Here is a 13,020-nt window from a genome sequence, read left to right on the forward strand (position 1 = left end):
CAGATGGTTCAAGACAGAATGGGGGTTGCAGAACAAAGTCTAACTGTTTGGCCAGGCAGACATTTTCTCCTGCCATCACTGAGCTGAGTGGATTATACAAAAAGCATTTTTTAAAATACGTTATGCTCCATCATAACGCTGTAAAGAATAAATACTCCCTGACTGGCAAAAATTCCAAAAAGTCTGGACTCCATTTCTGACAGCCTGTCTAATGTAAACTGTGAGCGCCGTAGTGACTGACCTGTCATTTTGCACGTTTCTATCAAATCTCTGGTATTGTTGCTGTTATACATACAACAGAATTCGACCAAACTTGAAAAGCTTTTTTATTATCCCATTTTGTTTTACATTTATGTGATGCCTCTTTAATACTTCCAAGAACACAAGTTATCCAAATTGACCAGTATCTTACATGCACACTATACTCTGATTATCTGTCTGTAATTAATCAATCTGTGATTAAGGAAAGAATTTGAGAATCCTGTACATGGACAGAATTGATAATATATTCTGATCAATATTGATTTCAATCGCATTATGGTGTTAACATGTTTATATGACGTTGAAAAAAAAAAAAAAAAACCCAACTTATTACATCCACTGCAGGATAATCAAAGGTGCATGTAAACATAGTGACTGCAAAAACTGAGCTTGCATTGTGGTGCTAGTTCTTGTCTTATAAGGCGAGTAAATCAAAACAATAATCAGCATCTTCCACCATATTGAATAGACCTTTCTGTAAAAATTCCCCACTCAACCCACTGATTAAGTCAATTTATTTGTATTTTAACAAATCATCAGCTTCACAATCAAAAAGTCAATGGCAACCAAAGAACCGCATGGCATCTTGATGATATAATCATGAATGTATCGCATAATAATAAGAAATATTCCTTACGTAAAATGCAAATACGCATGTTCTCCAGATAACGTAAAGGCAGGACAGCCCAATGATGAATGTGCCCATCTTTAAGACAAGATAAATTGCAGTGTCCTTCTGAGCAGTGGCCAATCAGACGTTGTTGTTCCCAAGCTCCTCCTCCTCCTCCTCCTCCTCCTCCTCCCATGTCAGTCTGCAGCCGATGGAACCAACCCCTTCTTGGCACCGAGGTGGTAGTGGCTCTCTAGCTTCCCTGTGAGCGAAAGAGAGCAGGAGGAGAAAGAGGAGGAAAAGATGAATCAAAACACCATCAAAGGGACTGAGTGACCTTTCTGAAAGCTCAAGGCCTGCTGATTAGAGGCGGCCTCAGTAGACAGGGGAGGAAGAGGGAGAGGCAGGCTGAGCGCGAGAGAGAGAGACATGATGAAGTAAAAGGCCAATGAGACCCTTTATTCTATGACTAAGAGAGATTAGACGGCTGCCTTTGTTGCCAGCGCACTACAGCGTCTCTTAATCTGGTTGTATAGATGTACATGCAGTATGCTGCAACCCAAAGCAACACCGCAGATAAAAGACTTCCTGTCATATTGGTCCAACGCTACAAGGCAAAAAAAAATGAAAATATACAGTTTTTAAATAAAGTACAGAAAGAAAACACTAAGCCACAAGTGAATACACAAACTGTGAAATGATTAACTAAGGCTAGGAAGTAATTATATAAGTCTCAGGCCAAAACTGAAGTGTGAATTGCGTTTTAAGTAACATTACATTCCTGCTAAGTAATTAGTCAGTGGACTGTGTGTGATATAACAAAAGAAGTTCAGGAATGCTTTCTTTATTGTTTTGGATTCCAATGCTAAGCTAACTAACAGCACCTGCAGGTCCTTGCTGATTAGCACAACGGCCATAAAACACAAGGCTCCATTGTTAGAAGATTATGGTTATACTTTGGAGCCGACTAATGTAAGTGAACCACAACAGACGGTGAGAATATAAATACTCATATAAAGCCGGTAGTCAAGTAATAGCACAGTCTCAAATACAAATGACTTGCACCTGTATTATCTGGCTGTTAAGATCAACAAAAGCAGAGTGAAGATTAGCATATTCATTCGGTCCTGTCAACCAGTGGAAAGCTTTTACTGTGAAAATCAGAAGGATGTGTTGAATTTGCATTGACACCATTTGAATTTGAATTTCTTCTTCTTTTAAATTAGAATAATGATAAACCTCAATAAAGCTCATTGGCACATACTACTACTTATTGCATGTTTCACATTTCTTTGGTTTGCATAATCTTCACTGACCCATATCATCGACTGCTTAGTAAACAATAACCTGGTGTCTGTCAGCCTGTTTGTCAAACTGTGCCATTACCTGGCTGCTTTTCCCTTGGCTGAGGCAGAAATTATATAAGTGTGACAGGCAGGGTGGTGGTTGTCACTTGTGCTTCCCTTTCATGTTGTCACATTATGGCTGAACTCTGTGGGTAGCAGCAGCATAAACAAGGTGTTTAGGAGAAGTGCTGCTTACTCACCGTTTCCCAGCCTGTCTGTCTGAATGGCTGTCTGTGCCTGTCTGTTCTACCACCAACAAGCTCAGAAGAAGTTTGGAATGTGACGCTGCGGTTTTTAGGAGACGTCTGCCACAGATTACTTTTATGATAAATCCTCTGTAATAGAAATATCATTACTGGCTCTAGAGCTTTGCTTCTTTAGACACAGTCTAAGAGGAAGACCACTCTCGTGTGTATTTTGGGGAATATAAATATTAGATGCTAAGAGGCCAATAACTATGTCATAAAACTGAGAGCTGAACACGAGAGAGCCCAAATCAGAGCGGTGTTCTGCCAGCATGAGGGGACGTGTGGGACGCGTACTGATGCTCCAACTAGTTTTAGCGGCGGCGTCATGTCACCACCGGTAGTGGCCCTCCTCCAATCCGGCGACTCTACCTTCCCCCAGATGTGCAGGATGGGCTCAGTAGTACACCATAGTAGTAGTCTGGAACAAATACTGGATGCCGTGGGTCTCCGCATTCCACAGGTCTGCCCATGACACCGCTCCACCACTTGCTCCCGTCTTGTCCCGGCTCCCTGCTTCCGCATTCTGACTATCTGGCTTGCTCCTCCTCCTCTACTGCAGCTTGCACCTCCTGCTGAATCATGGACCTCCTGTCCTTCCCCTTTGCATTATTGTAGAGTGGTTTGTTGACTCGGCAACCTCGACCGCGACCTCAACCTCCACTGCTGGATGCCAGCCTGAGAGACCTTTGGGTCACTCGACTCCCGGTATTGCTTGACCTCCCTAGCACGGGTCACCATGAATTCCTCATTCAGGCTGCTGATGGGGAGCCTCAGCATGGTGTTATTTTTGTACAGGGCGATCTTGCTCAGGCTTCGGGGAAGACCCAACCACTTTCGTAGGAACCTGCTGACCCTCCTTTCCAAGCCCTTAACGGGAGAAATTGGACTCCGTAGACCAAAAATTGGCAGAGGATCTGTGTTGGTTTATCCAGGCTTTCAACTTCTTTGGAAGACCTGACTTGTTCACAGCCGCCAGTCACGCTTCCAGTTCTTTATTGGTCACTCAGATAGATGCCGTGTCCCTCAGGCTGCAGTCAAAGACTTTCCCCTGGCTCATGACAGGTTTTTCTGTGACTGATGGTATCTGTGTGCTGAGAACTGTGAAGTGGTACTTGTCAATGGTCTTGTCCTTCTTTAGCACCAGGGATCTGGATTTCACTGGCTTGAAGCTCAAGCGAGTCCAAGTGATTGGTTCCTTGAGACCCTTCACGATCCACCCTAGTGAGGGGTCCCCTACACTAAACCTCAGCAGACTTCCCCAGCATATTCATGGTTCACGTTGTATCCAGTGCATCACTCTCAAGCTTCATCCACTCCAATGTATTAGTTGCTGATTTGACCAATTCCAAAACAGATCCTCCAAGCATGAGGAGACATTTATAGGTTTTTCTCCATTTCAAGAGCAGTAAAACAGCTTTATGAGCAACACAACCCTCTTCCTGAGTGCACAACTGACTGTACATATTATCTGGCCAGGTGATGAATATTAAAAGGGGATGTTGAGGCTAGCCGTTGGCTTGATAGAAGCGAACAACTGAAATGGAGCTACAGCAGCATTCTGAGCCGCAACGCCATCGGACGAAAACATCTTTGCTCGACTTTTATTTTACAGACCTTCCAGTGCGTCATGAAAGTGCAGAGGGCATAAGCTAATGCTGCCGTCTGGGGAGATTCCTGAATGAGCATTGATCTTGGAAGACGTATCTTGCTTTTGAGAGCTACAGAGGCTTAAAATCTTTATGATAGCATGACCTGATTTGCGCGTTCTCACTTTTGTCTGGCAGTTTTAATGGCTGCTGACGATGCATACACTTCCATCCACAGGTAGAACTCTAGCGGAAGTGCCCACATATTTGCTTGAGCATTGCTTGAAAAACTGTAAGATTAAATAGTATAGGGTTAGGATTGACGGAGGGAAATGTAAGGACCGGAAACAAAAACACTTCCTATAAAAACATGATACTAAGCTATTTTGCATACGGGTAAGCAAAGTGAAGTATGAACCTAGGCTTGGAAACCTTCCTCAGGTTTAAATAAAGAGTCTTGGTGCAAATGGCAATCGAGGACGAAGAGACCAAATCAGCAGTGGGCCATGTTGGTACAAATGTAACCTGTCAGAACTGCTGCATTGAACCCAGAACATGAATCTGGCAATGATATATATGGCATGTGTGAAAGTGACTTCTGTTAATGGATCTGGAGCTGTTGAGCTGTCGCATTTCACAGTGAGTGCTGAGGAGCCATGAGAGCTGGAGGGAGCGTGAGTAAAAAAAGGGACAAGGGGGTGAGTGAAAGTGGGTGGAAAAAACAGAGAGACAGCAGAAAATGAGACAGAAGGGATGAGAAGCAAGAGAGAGAGGCGAGGGGAGGGGGAGGGGGGATAGAGAGAAGGAGGCAGATGCAGAGAAAGAAAGAGAGCGAGGATAGGCACAGGGAGACAAGGATACAGATAGAAACGTAGAGGGAGAGAGGGGTAGAGCGAGAAATAGAAAGGCCGGCCCATCGATTGGCTGAGATAATTTCCCATTGATTGCTGCACTGTTTGGAGATTGCTGGAGAAAGGTTTATTGCCCGCACGCTGCAGCTGGGGAGGAGGGCTGTAAAGTAGGTACAGGTTGTCTGCAGAGGGCTCGCGCTCCATCATCCAGACTGTAAAACACACCGCTGAACACACACCGGCACACAGAAGCGCATACATTACACTTTCAGACCCTCCTTACGTATTCGCAAATATGACTGCACGCACACTATCGCCATTACGCCTAATAGGAGAATATAGTCCATCGTTGATGAGAAGCACAATCGTATAATCCCTTTAAGCTCTAGGGTCAGTAGTACAACAACTATTTATTAGGCTCTGATAGAAGTCTATTGACGCCTCATCCCAGACATCAATAAGACCGCTGCAACAAAAGCTTCCTTGCAATAATAATCAAAGAAAAATCGTCTAGTTGCTGGAGAAGAACGGGAATTGAAGTAAGTAGCATTTCTTATATTATAGCTTTGTATTACACCGCACTCCCCCATGCACCCGGCTAATGAACTCAGAAACGGCTATGTACACACAGCATAACAGCGTGTTGATACAGCTTCTGATAACATACTCTGGCACGAGCAAATTACTTCACACCTGCAAATAATAAAAGAGAAAGGGATGGTTGAAAGTGGTGCACGACTAGTCCTCTGATTGAATATAACACCTTCCACAGTATCTGTTACAATGATTCCCACTTGGACCCTACAATACCCAATTCAGAGTGTATCAGAAGCTTACTGCCTGGAGAGTGAAAGGCAGAGAGGGGGGGGGGCAGATGAAAAAGTCTGGAGCATTCTAATATTAAATGGAAGGATTTAATGGTGTGGATTCAAACACTGTGTCAGGCGGAGATGGAAAACTACAAAAGAAACATAATCATTCCTGTCACTCGATGACAGCTTTCCACCCAAAGGCCGTATTATACTGGATTGCAGATGCGCATTCCTTATTCATAGAATCTCTTGTGTTTCTTGTAAAAAAAAAAAAAGATTCTAGAAAAAAAACTCATCTGAGCTCTTCATGCAAGACACACATGTTTTTGAAGTGTCAGTCTGTGTATGCAGCAAGTGGAATGGGTCTTTGTGCATTTCTCAACTGATGACTGAAGATGCCGCCTGTTTTCCTGCTGGATGAACAAGACATGACTGATGTAAACCTTTAACAGGGACACTATGATTAAAAAAAGTGTGTGTGGAACATGGATAATACTATATGCTTCAAACCACATGAAATGCATCTCATAGGTCCTGCATTGAGCTTTGTTTCATATTATCATCTGGTAAGACACACATAAAACAGCAGCTTTTTGAACCTACGATTACCTGTTTTCACTTAGTGTGCTGTACTGTAGCAATGGAGACAAGAACAGGTGTTTTTTGCACATTAAAGCATATACAAATAGACTCCTCAATGAAAATAAGAACGTGCAAATGTGTATAATAAAATCATATTGACAGCATTTGAAAACATAATAGATCTGTGAACGAGACTAAACACACTCTTTCAATTTAAGCATGGTAGCAGTTTCAAATTGTTTATATTTGGATTGTTGATTGCACCTTTAAGATATTGAAAGAATTTTGCATATATTTGCAAAGCAGCTACGGGTCAATAGCACTCAAAACATGTCATGACATGAAATCACGTGCCACTTGTGTTTTTCATATATTTCAGTCAGCACAACATTGGTCCAGTGGTTTTCAGGATGGAGGGGAACAGAAACTCAGGTCATGATAAATCTAATGGGTTTTCTAAAAAGGCTCCATTCTGACATTGGCTCAGCAGCCCCCCGCCCGCCTTCTATCTTCTTTGCCTTATCTGGCCTCAGCTTAGTACACCTCCAGCTAAAGTCATTCTGTGCGTGAAACCCAGCCTACAGCCCCGAGCACTGCAGTAAAGTGGATGTGTACAAATCTCTCAGTAGCCAGGGGAGAAGAGCAAGAAGGGAGGGGGAGGGAGAGGGGGGGGGGGAGAAAACTGCCTGGATTCCCATCTTGCTGTTAGTCACACCTAATTTACATTCCCTTCCTGTGCTGCCTAGCTGGTGAATTTACAAGTGGATAGAGAAAGTGCTGTGTGTAAGACTTGTGTCGGCACGCTGTTTGCAAGGGGTAAGGCGGAGAAGCGTCAACCACAATTCAACAGCAGGAAGGAAAAAAATAATCACTCTTCCCATGTCTTGGTCTGTCCAAACCTTGCTGCCCGAAGCTGTTTTCACAGACACTGTGGGGTTGTAATGGCTGAGTGATTTCTCCAACCTGCAGCACACTGAGCTGCTTTAGTCACGCACATGACATTTAGTCACAACACCACCAGAGCACCACAGTCTGGCAGGTTGGGGACAGCTAAGATGTTAGTTTGTTAGTGGGCAGATGTGGAGCAGTGAGAACACGGTGTAGCAGCGCTCACACACAGAATATAGAGAGTGGTTGTTCTTATATCTCTGTCTGCTACGTTTCCTTCCTCCAGTCATTTTCATTCTGGTAGCATTTATTGTGGTTCCAAGTTGTCAATGTCAATTTCATTTAAATTCACACACATAATTAATGCGTTTGTCCTTAATGAATAGCAAAATTGCATTCTGTGTGTTTACCAGCTGATTATAATTAATAACAGAAGCCTGTTTCCCTGCTGGAATGAGAGATATTGTTATATTATATTTTGTTAACATTTATTCAATCATTACACATCATACTATTACAATACAGCAATATTTGTTAAGAATATTTACATTTTATTAATGCGATAAACTTCCAGGCATTTTACATAATAATTACATGATCACTTACAATCTGAACATACATTTTTTTCTTCATTAAAAAACAGCCAGCTGATTGTATTTGATCTGTGATAATCACTAAGTGCTGTATTGTTTGGTTTAATATCTGCCCACATCATCCCTCTGTGAAGGAAACTGTCTTAATGTTGCTTCTCTATTCAAGATTAATTCATTCGATGACTTTACTGAAGCGACACAACAGTGCACTCTGCAGAATCTACAGTAAATAAAAGTGCTTGTTTTTTCCAGTGCTGAGCTCATCAAACTGGGGTGGTAGCCGTGTAGAGGTTACAGTGTGAATGTTTTATTTGGAGGGTCAGCAGAATCCAGGTGGGGTTGTACCGCAACAGAATTGTTAAAGTGCTTCTGAGTGCAACACTTAACCTTCAACTGTTCTGCTGGAGCAGCACACCTGTATCACAGTTACTTAGTGTGCTTAAGTACTCAGTTAAGTACTTAAGCACACTTATTCTTTTATCAATGTCCTTTTAATGATCTATTTTCTAGCTTTCTGGTGGGGTTGAGGTACTGTATGTAACAGTGGGTGACAAGGATAAAGAGATTCTGTGTCTATTTTGGGGGATAAAACAATGGAAGAAAGGCAGAAACAGGTCTCATACCAGAATTGTTTCTTTACAAAGATGAGTTTCCATCTGCCCTACTTTTCTCTTTGTCAACACTACAACAGTTCCACCACAGCAAAGTGCAACATTGCTTTGAAACATTTAGGCTTTCTGAACAACAGATGGATGGAAAACTTACAGAGCCATACTGAAACGCAAACTGAGGCAGAGGTGTGGAACATGTCTTCATATTGAGCATTAAAAATATTCACATAAGTTAAAGTTATTAAACTATGGATCAAAACAATAAAGAGAATAATGTTTTTTTTGCGCAGATCCATATCATTACCAGCTAAAACACAAACTCAATAGTGGATCTAATGTGATTCAAACTGACTCCTCTCCCAGAGCAGATCACATGTATCCTGGCTGTGGGCATTTTGTTTCCTTCCCTTTGATTCACATCGACACTGCAGGCTTTCATGACCAACACGCAACCAGAATTCATTCCATTTTTTGTGGAGCTAAAGGATGAAGGAAACTGCTGATGTGTTCAGAGATTCTAAGCCTGTGAGCCAGAGAGTTCTGGCCTCAACTGAACCTTCTGCAGACTGCGACTGTCAATAGATTTCCTGGTAAGTGTAAAGTAGATGTTTATTATATCCATTCAATGCTTCCCCACAATGTTTACTCAACTGCAGGGATGCATTTTTTTAAACTGGCTTAGAGCTGATGTATCAGATTAAGAAATGAATTATAATATTTTTTACTTATAGTTTCACAGGCACTCCATAATATTTTAAGGGAATTAGTGTCCCAAGCCTCTATGAAAGGCAATATAAAAGCAGTAAAGTGCACATTATCTGTATCTTCAAAAATGTAAACTGCATTAGAGTACTACTAGATGCAAATGAAGCTTCCTGCTTTTTGTGCTTTTTGGGCGTTTTGTGTCTTTTGTGCCTCTGCCTGCCATCGTTTCAGGATGTGGATTGTTCCAGGTCTAAACCATCTAAATTACATGCATTGGATAGGGACCCTTATAAAGAAGTTAAGATAAAACCCCAAAAAGACAATAACAGCAAACAACAGAATTAGACACTGAGACCTAGGGTGCAAATGTAGTAAGTGACTACACAGGACTTAGAACTAGTTAAGAATTGAATTGAAATGGATTCTACAGTAAGTACCACACATAAACTTGGAGAAAATTATAAATAGCAGATTCTGAAATCCTCTCCGATTTGACCATTTTCCTGTAGAACTCATTTACCAGTTCCTGTTGAATACAAATTAATGAGCAGATGGATGTTCCTTCTGAAGCCATGTGTTACATGTCTCAGTTACACTATCACAGCACCACTGATGCCTGACCCTTGTTTTTGGATGGTGCTTTTAGTCAAACATCCAAAACTAAAGAGAATCACCATCAGGTATTGCAGGCATAGTATTGAGGGAACTTGACAGAGTGAAAAAGTCTTTCAGTTACAGGGAGTTGCCTATACTAACATTTCCCCACAGAGTGTGCAGATTCCCCCTGCGGCTATGAGTAATTCCCGGAAAGAGGGAAAGAGGCTCACAGCTTATCAATCACTCCCTCACAGGCTTGTATGCTAAACTGGTGTCTGTAGTAGGAGAGTGTTTGACTGGGAAGACTGGAGCGCGGAGTAAAAAAAAAAAGGAAAAACTGCCCATAAAATATTCACATCGACATACATTTCATCTGATTCACAGCAGCTCTGCAAACAAACAAGTGTTGGATTTCTCGTGAGACGAGAAAAAAAACCCTGAAAATTATAGACCAATTTGATTTACATATTTCATCACTTCATGTAACGTTTTGGAGTGAATTATAGCAACGTTGTGATTGGTGTAAAACGAAGCAGATGTTTGTAATGTTTGTTCCTTTCATGTTGGTATTATTGTCACAGGGCCAGGAGGTTTGGATTTTCATTCACAGCCGAGCCCAAAACAAAGAAGTAAGCAGGAGATGACAAGAACTATAGATGAAATCGAACTGAAATTCTGTGAGCACTCGTTTCTTGTTTAAGGCATAAAAATATTGTAGTCACGCACACTGACTGTGTTTTACGGGTTTATTTAGCATCCCCCCACAGAATTGTGTCTAGGAATTAATGCATCCCTTTGTCCCGACTGTCATTCCAGAGAATATAATGAGCATCTTCTTCTCTATTTACATGAAACAAATTGAGTTTCTAAATCACTTACTGGGTCCAACTACAGACTCTCCTCACTATCTCCTCTGCCTTCACTCTCTCTTAGAGACACGCATGGACAGGATTTCATTTAAACCAATCCCAGCGCTCATTCATCCTAATTCTTCAAAGATTCCAAGACTTTCAATTAAAGTAATGCAGCCTAAGCTTACAGCAGTTTCACATTCTGACCAACTACGGGCATACTGTGTATCTAACATTCCCTTTCTCTCTAAGCTCATTGAAAAAGCAGCCGTCAATGCGTTGTCTGAATGTCTATGTGCTATGCGGATAACACCTTACTTTACCTTTCAATGAAGCCAGACGAGTCCAGTCAATTAAATGAACTCCAAGCGTGCCTTAAGGCTGCCCTAATAAGTCTCTAAAGACTCTCCTGTTGGTCCAGAATGCAGCTGCACCCGTACTGACAAAACTAGGGAAGGGGATCTATTATATATCATATTTCTCACATCTTAGCTTCGCTGCATTGGCTTCCAGTAAAGTCCAAAATAGAATTTAAAATCCTACTGCTCACTTTCAAAGCTCTTAATGGTCAGGCTCCATCATACCTTAAAGAGCTCATAGTACCCTTTCGCCCTCCTTGAACACTGCACTCCCAGAAAGCAGGCTTACTTGTGGTTCCCAGTATCTCCATGATGGTTGTTCTACCACTTGATGGTTATACTGTGGACACTTGCAAAAGATATTTAAGGAAAAATAAATCTGCTTTGTTTTTTTTCTATAAAGCAGCCACTGTGATACAAAAGAGTGGACAAAGAACAAACAGCTTATTAGGGAAAAGGTTTCTACTATTTTCTAATGTTATTGTCAACAAATCCTATGACAAGAACAAACAGATGCTGCGCTTTAAGTCTACATCCCCTTGGTACGCCAATTATTTATATGTACTGCGATTAAGACAAATGCGTGGGTGTACACACAGAAAATTGATTATTCTGTTCTCTGAATATACATGAGACATTGAATAACCCTGTGTACGGGAAGAGTCTATCTGTTGAGGACATTTAGATCTATTAGATCTATCCAACAGAAAAAATACTTCCAGTTATACAGATTTCAGTCGCATTTGAAGAATATCAATTTACTACCTGAATCAGAGTAGAATTTAAGTTTTAACATCAAGTAAACACTGAGTAATTCCATCCATCTAATACGTTGTGTGTGTGCAGCCCGAGGCTGACATAGAGTTTCTGTTTGTGCCACAGAACATTAAGTTCCAAAAAACTATTCAAAACATGGATAAGAGCCACGCCGTAGTTTGAGGGTCATTTCTTATCTCCACCAAGAACATGGTCAGACGTAGCTTGCACAAGGTTTACAAGCAAAGCCACACTGCGTAAAGCTTGAATATGCCTTCTGGGTGTATACATTGTAGTTTCAGATTTATCTACAATGGGAATGAATGAGCTTTTCACTGAGTATAGCAGAAAGCAGATGTACTGACAGATGGACAAAGAGATTTTTGGTTGAGGTATTTCTTTGTGATTAGCTGACTATGATAATAATAATATTTAGAGTTTCTGTAACTGCCTTTGCACAGCGGGAGAATAGTAGATAACAAGAGTTATGTTTACATACAGGAGACGTTGCATAGTCAAAACTACCAAGATTCACCAAACTCACTAAAATAATTCAGATTTAAAAAATGGTACAGTCTACATAAAAATATGTTTCAAATTCAACTAAACGTTTGTCTAAATATATATAAATATCATGCACATTTATGAGATAGTGTTGTTTAAGACAGGTTGTTATTGACACAGTCAGTATCACACCCTTGTTGAAGGTAATAATGCTTAATTGAGCTTTGTACAAATCTAAATCCCAGGATGCAAATATGCAACATATTTAATTAAGCTGCCTGCTGATAGCTTAGCATTCTATGAAAACTCTACCAATGACAGTTATCGTCTCAGCTGGTGAAATGAAGTGTTGTCGGTGTGAAATGAAAATGGTGGTGATGAGAAAACGTGGGATCCCACACAGACTTCTCACCACCTTTGAGGGAGTGTTCACTGGAGTGCAAATGATGGCAGTCTTCCAGGAGATGTTTTATTCCTTTCACATTAGCTTCTATCACATCGCCCTGTTAGAGCAGCGTGTTGTCACAAAAACACCAAATGCAGCAGTGAGTCAGAACCCTCTAAAAGCCTGTAACAGCATGCTGTTTGAACAGCTGTCAACTCACACCAAATTAGACGAGAAAACTTTGAGTTAAATAGCATTATAAAATAGCTGCTAATTACACCTGCAGTAGAAAACATTGTTCATCTAACAGAGTGAAAACACTTATGAAAGAAAAAAACAGAAAAGACAACAATCACACTTTCTTTATGGTTAATTACAAACTCATTAGATGTGATGATGTCTGGTGTCTTTCTGCATTAACAGCATGTCTCCATTTCTTACAATTCCATGTACATTTCATCCTTTACAGAGGGGG

At 41.1% G+C, this 13,020-nt stretch overlaps 1 protein-coding gene across 2 annotated transcripts in view; it reads right to left on the reverse strand.

The window, feature by feature from the left end:
• Positions 1-308: 308 nt before the first annotated feature.
• trip4 (thyroid hormone receptor interactor 4) overlaps positions 309-13,020 on the reverse strand; it is a 56,060-nt gene continuing 43,348 nt past the window's right edge. Inside the window, exon 13 of one of the 2 annotated variants that reach the window (XM_076156220.1) lies at positions 309-1,133. In XM_076156220.1, coding sequence (XP_076012335.1) covers positions 1,069-1,133 — 65 coding nt within the window. In that variant the 3' untranslated portion in view covers positions 309-1,068. The other variant, XM_076156221.1, reaches the window with a different exon arrangement.

This window comes from Genypterus blacodes, unplaced genomic scaffold (assembly GCF_046128005.1).
Source record: "Genypterus blacodes isolate CSIRO-AG114 ecotype Tasmania unplaced genomic scaffold, CSIRO-AGI_Gbla_v1 ptg000067l_1, whole genome shotgun sequence".
NCBI classification, from domain to species: Eukaryota; Metazoa; Chordata; class Actinopteri; order Ophidiiformes; family Ophidiidae; genus Genypterus; species Genypterus blacodes.